Source organism: Rutidosis leptorrhynchoides, chromosome 11 (genome assembly GCF_046630445.1).
Source record: "Rutidosis leptorrhynchoides isolate AG116_Rl617_1_P2 chromosome 11, CSIRO_AGI_Rlap_v1, whole genome shotgun sequence".
Taxonomy (NCBI): domain Eukaryota; kingdom Viridiplantae; phylum Streptophyta; class Magnoliopsida; order Asterales; family Asteraceae; genus Rutidosis; species Rutidosis leptorrhynchoides.
This window is the reverse complement of record NC_092343.1, coordinates 273,245,453-273,256,470: the sequence shown is the minus strand read 5'-3', so window position 1 is coordinate 273,256,470 and position 11,018 is coordinate 273,245,453. Positions and strand designations below refer to the sequence as shown.

Below are 11,018 nucleotides of genomic sequence, written 5' to 3'. Positions count from 1 at the left end.
CACAAAACGAGATTGAGGGCATTTTTCATTTAAATGAATAATTAATAATTGATAAAAGGAATTTATTTATTTATTTTTTTAATAGAAGGATTATGCAGGTGTTCAAAATTAGGTTGGATCGAATGTTCGGCCCAAATAAGCACCAGTTACTAGGTTGCATCCGATGATGACCTAAACACCTATTCTATTTACTTTTTTTATTTTATTTTTACTTTTACTTTTACTCTAATCTAAAAAAATCTAAAATTCAGGCAAGAAAATAATCTAGGGCTTCTTCTTTTTTCCGTTTTTTTGTTTTAATCCCTCATGCTCTCTCGTATTTATCATATCATAATCATAATCAAAATTAAATTGATGTGATTTTTGATTTTTAGGTTAACAAAGGGGGATCTGATGTACTTTCTTGTAGATCTCATCCACTTCATTGATCATGACTTCGTTACAAAACAACAACAATCAAGGTTCCTACTTTTAATTCTATTAATATTATATTTAATTTTGTTTTTTTATATACAGTGTGTTGTTACGGTATCAAGCTATTTATTGCACGATCTTGAAATTCAGTTTATTTATTTATTTCTATTCTATGGTTAAGGTTAATTATCATATGGTAACACCTTAACATGCAATTTGATAGTGATAGGGTTTATTGGGCATTATATATTAATTTTGGATGATGAGTTTGTAAGTAGTCTGAAGATATATTTACTGTAAATAGCCTTTTCTTTTTACTATGATGGAGATGGAGATGGAGATATATTTACTGTAAATACCATTACAAATATGTTCATCAAAAACTTTGTATATACACTAAACAAAAACACAAAAGTAGGTTTTTAGCTTAAATATATTTTGTAATGACGATTGGTTAACTTGATATAATGTAAAGTGAACTTTGTAGGTCATTTGAGGATATGCTTATAGTCGATACATACGTTTATGGTTTATGGAACAATGGCTTTTTGTAAAGCTATGAAGGGTTCGGTTGATAGGTCAAGTATGGATAGTTTTGTAGGGTTATTATGCTAGATGAGTTACTAAAGATTTTTGTTACAAACGAGTCCTAAATGGTTCTACATTGTATTAATATAAGGTTCATACATCAGGTTTGATGGATATAAATTATTTCACCTGAAATTACTACTATTTGTTACATTGAAACTATCGTTATACTAGATGACAAAACATGCTAATTACTTTATGCTTCAAAATGATGCTTTTCGCTTGCAAGAGGACTATGCAGATTGTTTGTTCTATATTTCTGTGTATGTTGCACAACTCGTGGTTACTCGGGAAAAACTTTTTTGACTACTTGGTCAAATTATTTGGATTACTCGGTCAAGCTCGGCCAAAATTCGTTATTACTTGGAAGTCGGTCAAAAATTGGTCTAAGTCAAGCTCGGTCAACATTCTATTACTGTCCGAGTTGCCGAGTACTTCTTAAAAGTTTCTCACTGAGTACTCATCGAGTAGTTATTTTTGCAACCTTGATTGTCATTAGTCAGATTGTTGGATTATAGTCCAAGTTCAAGTTTAATTTGGACGAATCCTGGCCTAAACGTTAATAGATAACTGACACAATCGATGCTACTAAAGAACTTGAACCAAATGTTCGACTGAACTGTGTTTTAGTTTTGAAGTGTATTTTTTTTCCTTCGATTTCCATATCCATTGCCTAAATCAGTGTGACAAAATTCATTTTACTAAGGACTTGTGTCTATATGGTTTCAATCGATAGAACTTGAAGAAATTTAATGTACAAGTACAAGTACAACACATAAAAATTACTGTACTGAAACCAAAACATGTGACCAATTATGACGTAATCTCATAATGAAACTGTAAGCATCATCATCGTTGCTTAAGAGACCTCCCATCAAGTAAGTTATAGTTAGGCTATGTTATTTGCCTATTACTCATGTTTTAGGCTTTAAGCTAAGGATAAAGTTAGTGTTTTTCAAATAAGATTTACAAACGGATAAGGTTTTTTATAGTTCAGGCAGGCTACTTGGGTAAGGGGATTATTTTTACTCAGATGTACGCGACCTACTTGGGAGTACCGTGCCTGTTTCTAACCCTTTTCCATGTCTGCCTAGTCGGCTGACACCTCGATTCGGGGACTATCTTTTTAGCCAAAAATGTTCGCCGCCCGATTGGTCTCTATCCCGTACCTGTCTTGATCGACTCGTCTCTCCAGGGTATCGACCGACTTGTCCATGACTTGTGACTTTTACAACCTTGATCCCGAGACCTCGTTGGAGGAAATTAGGGCCCAACTACTGGGCTATCTCTGGATGTTTTTTTTATTACTTTTTTGGAGTAAATGGACAAGATAATTAGTCTAACTCGTTATCTCCTGATAGAATGGTCAAATGGAAGTATTTAGAGTGTTAGGAAAGGAAACGATACCGAGATTTTAAAAGTTCAAATATCATTCATTTGTTATATGCAATTTTCAAGATATTTGCATAGGGGGATGTTGTGCATTTACAATTTACAATTAGTAGTAAAAGAAATGACAATCATATAGAACTGTAGGTCTTTTGAGCTACTTAAGATTTAGGAATATTAGTCTTCTCATCACATTTTTCTTTTTCTATTTACTTCCTTTTAGTTTTCTGTATCTCAGTAGCTTCGAGATAAGTATAATAATAGAAGATAATTGTCACAAATATTGCTGTATCAGACGATTCCAATTCTTGAGAACCTAGCCTTGAGGCTTTAGTGGAATCGAAAAAGACACGAAGTGATCATTCTACAAAGAGTAGGAATATTTTCTGGTTACTAGCATTCTTATAAATCAAAACTATCTTTTTCATCTCTAATCAGTTCTATCTTCTGCTATTTCGTCATCCTCATGCAGTTTTTCAAACATGTCATGCAATTTCTCATCTTATTGTTCCATATCCGATAAAGAATTTCTCGTACAATATGTGTATCCCAGATGTTCATCTTTGATTTTGAAAAATTCTTTCTAGTTTTATTTAGATTTCTGAAACAATTTCTTTTGCAATTGTTATAGACTCATTGTGGGAGGGGTTAAAGGAGGTAAGCAAAAATAAATTAAATCGCCAGGATACTTAGGATTATTTGGCCATAACTCGGATTACTCGTCCCAAACTTGATATTATGCGGAAAATTGGTCAAATATTGGTCAAAATTCGATCAAATTCGATCAAAATCGTTCAAAGTCAAACTTGGTCAACATCCAGTTACTCCCGGAGAACTTCCCTAGTTGCCAATTACTTCGTAAAAAGTCCTGACTAATACTCCCCGAGTAGCAATTTCTGCAACCTTTCTTAAGATTTTGGTTTTTTTTTTTTCTCTTCCCATCACATCTTTCTTTTTCTGGTCTCTTTCTTAATTTTTTAGCATTTCAGTAGCTTCGAGATAATTGTCACATATATGGCTCATGGTTTTAAAAAACGGTTGAGGCATTGGCGCGCCTCGGTGCGATTTTCATTTTTTGCGTTTTGGAACGTGCGCCTCACAGCTCAGATAAAACGTACGCCTCAAAATTGAGAGGCGGTTCGATTTTGGAAAGAGGCGGTTCGATAGCAGAGGCGTGCGCCTCACAGTGTTTACCAAAAAAGTAATCTATGGCAGTTTCTCTATCACTCTTCTAACAAAGTAAATTATTAGAAGAGTGCGCCTCATGTTGTTTAGCAAAAAATGGCGAGTCTAGTGTTAGTAATTTATGTTTTCAAGCACAATCGAAAAGAGAGAGAGAAAATTTACAGTAGTTGTTTTAGTTGCAGGTCATAAAAGAAAGAGGAAGGAGATATATTATTATTTTGTGGGGTGGGGAAAGAGACACGTCTCTCCCTTTGTAGTTGTGTACTTTATCTATTTAGTTTTCCTTTTGAACCCTCTTGTTTATTAAAGTAACAGGTGAGTCCTTAGTAATCTATATTGATAACCCAATATTATTATTGTCATGTAATCAATATAGTCTTACATATATTATCATCGATATATAAAATATAAATATAAATACCGGTCCGTCCATATTACTTTGTATTTGTAATCTATGTGATTTTGATAGTGTTAATTAAAAGGATGTGAAGTAAAAAAAAAATAGTTATTCATTATAAAATATAACAATCTTAATTTTAGTTGAATTACGGAGTATATATAATTTAAAATTAGTATAAATGTTTTTAAGTTTACGACTTATATATTGAACTTCGAATATGTTTGAAAGGTTATGACTTTATATATTTATATTGAACTTTGTCTATTGTGGAATCATTAATTTGTTGTAATATAATAATGGACTTTATATTTTGTATTGTGGATTCATTTAGGACTTTATATATTTATGTATTTTTTTAACTCCGCCTCGAACGTACGCCTCGGTTCGCCTCAAGGCGTACGCCTCGCCTCACAAAGGGAAAACGCCTCGAGGCACGTTTCCGTTTTTTTAAACCTTGATATGGCTATCAGAAGATTCGTACACTTATCCTCGAGGCTTTACTGGAGTAAAAAAAAACATGAGTGATTATTCTACCATGAGTAGGAACAATTTTTGGTAATTAGCATCCTTAGCGCTTAAAACTCTCTTTTTCAAATATTATATCTTCACCATTTCTTCATCAAGTTTACGAGGTCTAGCAAGTTTTCAAACATGTCATGCACTATATTGATGATCACTTTAGTTACAAAAGTATCGTTTTCCTTATTGTTGTATTTCTGGCAAAGAATTTCTAGTACAAGCTGTAGCCGAGATGCTCATCTTTGATCTTGAAAAAATTCTTTTTATATTGTAACATTATATATTATATTTAGATTTAGATTTTAGAAACAATTTCTTTTGTTATTTTTGAAGTTGCTAGAGTTTATTCTTTATTTGAATTACAAGTTTTTAAGAGTGGCTAATGCTAACTAGCATAGCCACAGTCAGAGCTTAGGGATCAGAAACAGTTCTTACGAATCTATATATATAAGTGGAATACTTTTCGTATATTATGAATTGATCCTACTACTGTAGGAGAAAATACATCATCTATGCATAAGTTAGTGCAATATAAGTTTATTATTCTTATAAAACAAACCTTTAAGTAGCAATTTCCGTCACCACCCACTTCTAAAACTATACTGTTGAGTGCTTTCGAAAGATTTTTTTGATGGTGTTTAACATATTATCATTTTCCTGTATTATTTAGCATTTTGGTTTGATCATAACATCTTGTCCACAGTTATTTTTGTTCAAATCTATCTGATTCTGATTTGATTATAAGTTAATTTCGACATTCTAACGATTGATATTCTTTAATTTCAGATTCAATTCAAAAGAACTGTGAGGCCCCACCAACGGGCCTCCAAAGCATTGGACTCCCTCAACCGCAACCGTGTAATGGGAGTCCAATGGAAGGTTTTAAAAACGAGGTTATTGGTCATGCAAGTTTTCTAGAAGTAGAACCCACAATCGCTACTGAACTACTCGATTCTACAATCGAACCTAATAAAAAACCAGCCGCGTACATTGGTTCATGGCCTTTGCATCCTGCTGACATAAAAAAGGCCCAGTTGAATAACAATATTGATGTACCATTTTACCCTTTGTTGGTGAATAATAATCGGGTTCAATATGCTCCGTTTGCCATGTTTCCTCAAAGTTACCCGTGTGATTTTCCACATCAGCAACATCAAGAGTTTCATTATTTTGTGGTTATTGATTTTGAGGCTACATGTGATAAAGAAAGGAACCCTCATCCGCAGGAGATTATCGAATTCCCTTCGGTTATAGTGAGTAGTGTGACTGGTCAACTTGAGGCTTGTTTCCAAACATATGTTCGTCCAACGTGCAATCAGCTCTTAAGCGATTTCTGCAAAGATTTGACCGGTATTCAGCAAATTCAGGTATGTACAGGGTATCTTATGTTCTTTTCATATAGTATATGTCTCAATTGTTTCTTGTTTTTCACAAGGTTGTAAAAGTCGCGAGTCAGGACGAGTCGTTCGGAACCTTGGAAGGACTAATCGGTCGAGTCGGGCCGACTCATATCCGACTCAGCCCGTCTTTGACCAAACTTTTAGCGTTGACCGAGTATTTAGGCGTTTTTGAACGAAATGGGAAGGGCTTGTTCCCAAATCGGCCCTTCGGCCGACCCACAAGACTTCTATAACAATGGTATTTCATCACTTGATGAAAGATGTCCGTGCTAGTATTCAAACGGTGCATGTTATTCAAGTTCGTGATTTTTTCATGTTAGATAACTCGAGAGAAAAAAAAGAACAAAATCTAATCTAATGAATATTAAAAAAGAGAAACCTGAAAACATGAGGTCTTCACTTTAACACCTTTACAGCATCAGTAGCGGGGGAAAACTATTCTCTCAAAATTCTCTCCATTCTCTTCCATTTTATCACTCTAGTGAATCAACTAATGTTCAGAAACTATTCTATTTATGTTCAGAATATAAATATTTTCCAGTACTGAAGGTGGCAAGTTGGGTGGGTTAGGTTACTGGCTTGAACAACAGGTAATCCTAATACAGGTCAAAATAATTTTTGACTATTGCGCCCACAAATTTTTTTTTTTTTTTTTTTTTTTGAAAAGCAAGATAATTTTATTGATAAGGAAATGATACAACGAGGATTACAACATGAATAACACTAATTTGAGCGAAACTCGAGGACCTATACTAGATATATCGGAGCAATATTATCAAACTTAACATCAATCACCATTACCCTCATCATCTACTAATACATAAAAAGGATTGTTTGTTTCAATTCTATCTTTGGAATATGTCTTATTATTACCTTCACCATCAATGCCCTTCCCTTTATCTGTTTTCCTTAAAACATTCTGATTTCGATTTTTCTGGGCCTCCACATTCCAATTTGTTTCCTCCATAGCAATATTGTCTTTAATACCATGATTATTCTTAACTGCATTTTGCTTGATACCTTTTGCTTCTGTTGACTGCCATTGACTTTTATTATTATCAAAATTCAACTTATGAGATACCCTTCCTTTCTGACTAACAACTTTAGAGCCGTCCTCAACACACTGGTTTTTTAAATCAACTGTTTCACCATCATTGTTGTTTTTCAAAGCGTCTTTTAACACTTGTGCTGAAACTTCATCTTCTGTTTTAGGCCTAATTTTACAAGTATTAAAAGAGTGCCCAAACACTTTGCAATGAGTGCATAAAGGCGGTTTCCATTGATAAGTCACCTCAAGTTTACCCACTTTGGCTGGAAAAGAACCAATCACAGGATAGGAAAATTCGACAAAGCTAGGAAGGTCATCAGCTGCATTGACTTCAGTCAAAACTCTAGCAAAACCTAGTCTTCCACTTTTACTTAAACATCTCTCTGAAGTAACTTTGTCCATCAAATTGCGCCCACAATTTTAAACCAATGATCTCTGTCTCTATGAATTGAAGGCGAACTGCTATGCATGTACTTGCTTGGTTTTTATGGCATGTGTATATTTCTCACTATACTAAATGTGCACCATGTTTAATTACCTAAATGCCCTTGTTAACAGTAACGTGTACAGTTGTATACGCTGGAATATTTTAGTAATTTTGCATTTTGTATTTTTTGTTTATTTAATTTTTTTTTTTAATTTTCCTTTGTTTGCTTTTTGCCCCAGTGAAACTTGGTCCTACACACTCCTAATTTTTTTAGAATAGATGTTTAATTTTGTATGGATTTTTTATTTCAGGTGGACAGGGGAGTTACTCTTAGTGAAGCTCTTCTTCGACATGATAAATGGCTTGAGAAGAAGGGAATAAAGAATGCAAACTTTGCTGTGGTTACGTGGTCAAACTGGGACTGTCGAGTTATGCTCGAATCCGAATGCAGATTCAAGAAAATTCGTAAGCCTCCTTATTTTAACCGGTAAGCTTTGCACTTGCCATATTTCTAAAAAAACAGATAGATCACCTAAGCATGCACTTTTTTTAGCTTAATATAGATGTTGCTATGTCGATCCATGTATTGGTAATTTATTCGTTTCAGTTATATTTTTTTCTCTAACTGGTCAACTGGAATCAGTTATAAAAGTTACCTAGTTTGAAACCCATGAAATGGCCGTAGTGTCAAAATGCATGAAATCGAATCATTTGATATATATAAATAGTTTCACTTTTATACTGATAATTAGTTATTGTCAGAAGAAGAGTAAATTTTATTCCCCGTTCATGTTTTCACTCCTAGTCTATGGATTGAGTTTTTCGCGGGTTCAGTCCCTTGATTTGGATTTTCATTTCATTCCCAGTCCCTCGAAGGATAAAGAAGTCTTTCAAGGGTATTTTAGTCATTTCATCCCCAGTCTTTTTATTCTTTGGTAAAGGAACGATTGTCTACATCTAACCTCCCCATACCTCACGATACCTCACGTTCGTGAGATTGGGTTTTGTTGCTTGATCATTTTATGAGGGATGAGGGACTGGGAGCGAAATGATATCTGGGTCAAGGGACTGAACTTGCAAAAACCTGACCTAGTGAACCTGCAAAAAACTTGTAACTAATGCATGCTGCTGAAAGTCAACTCTTGGAAACTTATAACTAATGCAGAAAAGTTTACCTTTGATTATAATATTTTGAGTTAGGTTATAGGGGCCCACTAAATATTTCTTTTATTGTGTATATACCTGGAAAACGGGTCATGTTGGGTAACAGGTCAAAATGGTTTTGGGTTGAAATGGGTCATGGGTCAAACGGTTAAAAATTTTAAATGGGTCCAAACGGGTCAGATTGGGTTGGTTTGGGTAATAGGTCGAAACGGGTAATGGGTCAAATAGGTCTAAATAGGTCATATACTTTCACATATGATTTTTTTACATTTATTATATTGTTTTAGTTATTATTATTTATATTTATTATTAATTATTAATATTTATATTATTTATATAAGAAAATATTAATATACATAATAATTGATATAATTATTAATTCTTCCACAAATGATTGACGGATGAATCTTGTTATGCTCGACCCATTTGACCCATTCACAAGACCCATTAGACCTGTCTCTATTTATTGAACTTTACGATTTGATACGCATATGACCCGTTCTTTTATATTTTGTTTAAGACCTAATAGGTTGACCAAAAACTCATTGGACCTTTTTTAAGTTTTAGTTTACATTGGCAGGCCTAATTTTTTATGGCCCAATTGACCCGAAAGCTTGACCCGTTTAACCCAAATTTGAGTTATGGGTCTCAATTGCCAGGTAGTGCATACTACTTACACCTATTTGTTTCTGAGCTTGTGCCAGATGGATCAACTTAAAAGTTCCATTCTGCGAAGTTTTCGGTGGCGCAAAATGCAATTTAAAGGAAGCAGTCCAGATGGCGGGTCTATCATGGCAGGGTCGACCCCATTGTGGTTTAGACGACGCCAAAAACACGGCCCGTTTACTTGCTGTTATGATGCACAAAGGTTTCAAATTCTCTATTACAAATTCCATAATGTGCCAGTCAACTGAGCATCACGCTTTTACTTGGAAACTGCCACTTGGACCAATCCCGTTTCCACCGTATCATCATCACTTGCCGTTTCATAAACCGAAGGACGTGCATTTTGTTCCCGTTTTTCATCCGTGTTGTTTTTGTGGGGTCAAAAGTAGCAAAGGAATGGTTCGTAAACCCGGGCCGAAACAAGGGAGTTGTTTTTTCGGGTGTGGGAATTGGACTTCTGCTAGAGGTGCTCGTTGCCACTTCTTTGAATGGGCCTGAAAAAGTTGACTTTTTTACCCTTTATGGACTTGGTTTAAGATGTGTGTTATCTTTTCTAAAAAAGAATATAAAGGAGAAAAAGGGAAGGAAAAAAAAAAAAAAACGTTACGAGTATTGAAGTGGATTAAATAGTTTATGGTTGGCTCTAAAATGATGATTGCTCCATGAAGATCCTATTATTATTATTAACATAAGTCAAGATATTTAGAGTTGTGGAATTTGGTTGAGTTTAGCTCTTGGAGATTATGCTATTATTATTACATGCTTAATTAAAATAATCCATGAAATGGGCCGGGGGTGAGTACATGGTTATGCCTTTTGGGTGTTTTTATTTTTCTTGTTTTGTTTGGATTTGTTTGCATTTTACTTTTGCCTTTCAGTATTATTATATGGTAAAAAAGCTAATCTGAGGACAGAGTTTATTGTTGCTGGAAACCAATGTCTGCGCTCAGTTTAATATACAGGAGTTTTTGTTTTTAATGTTAGTATTGTAGCAGTATGGTCTTAGGATAGCTATTTGTAAACTACTAATATGGATGTGATAGAATTAATTTAGTACATTTCATCACTGCCATGATTGAAGACAAAATTATCAGGATACATATAAAATTTTCTTAGGCAGTAATTTAAAGATAGCATGTGCTCATAAGAGGTATAATGTACAAAACTTAAAATGGTATAATGTTCAAAACTTCAAATGGTCGTAAATGGTCACTGAAGAACAAAATTAATAGTGTAGTTCAAAACTTTGGGTTAGACTTGTAAAAATCTGTAAATCTATATCGAGGTTTAAGAACGGTAAAAACAAGGGTTATGATGTCACAATCCAATTTCGTCCGATTAATAAGTATTTAACATGATTTTCTTTTTTCAAAAGCATTTAATATGATTCATTACTCCAATAAAAGAAACCATATCGCTACATTCTGTAATGAATTTTTGGTATCACGTGTGTGACACGTGATCTGTTAATATTGGACAAAAGAATCGATTTCATGGTTGACTCAAGTTGACTCTAATAAAGGATTGATGACGTGGCAAGTTTGTTGGGATTATTGATGACATGGCGAGTTAGTTAAAAGTTGGCTGCAATTGAATGTGTCTATTAGTAGCTATAGCAATTCTAATTGTAATCAGTTAATCAATACATGTCGAATGTTCTTTTTCTTCCTCAATTCTCTAAAACCACAATTGATCAATAAAAGTCAATTATGCAATTCAATTTCACTTTACGTTGTTCTAATATTCAGAATCTTAATTGAGTTGTAGATTCTCTTTTGAATCATTTAATGATTCCTCACTGAATCATATCATTTGGTA

General features: G+C 33.9%; 1 protein-coding gene across 1 annotated transcript; it reads left to right on the top strand.

Annotated features, from left to right (window-relative positions):
• Positions 1 to 342: 342 nt before the first annotated feature.
• LOC139876980 (uncharacterized) lies at positions 343 to 10,179 on the top strand. Its single transcript, XM_071864383.1, has 4 exons — positions 343 to 461; positions 5,282 to 5,862; positions 7,682 to 7,857; positions 9,239 to 10,179. Exons 1-4 carry the CDS (start codon positions 431 to 433, stop codon positions 9,696 to 9,698), a joined length of 1,248 nt encoding a protein of 415 aa, XP_071720484.1. The 5' UTR covers positions 343 to 430; the 3' UTR covers positions 9,699 to 10,179.
• The last annotated feature ends 839 nt before the right edge of the window (positions 10,180 to 11,018 follow it).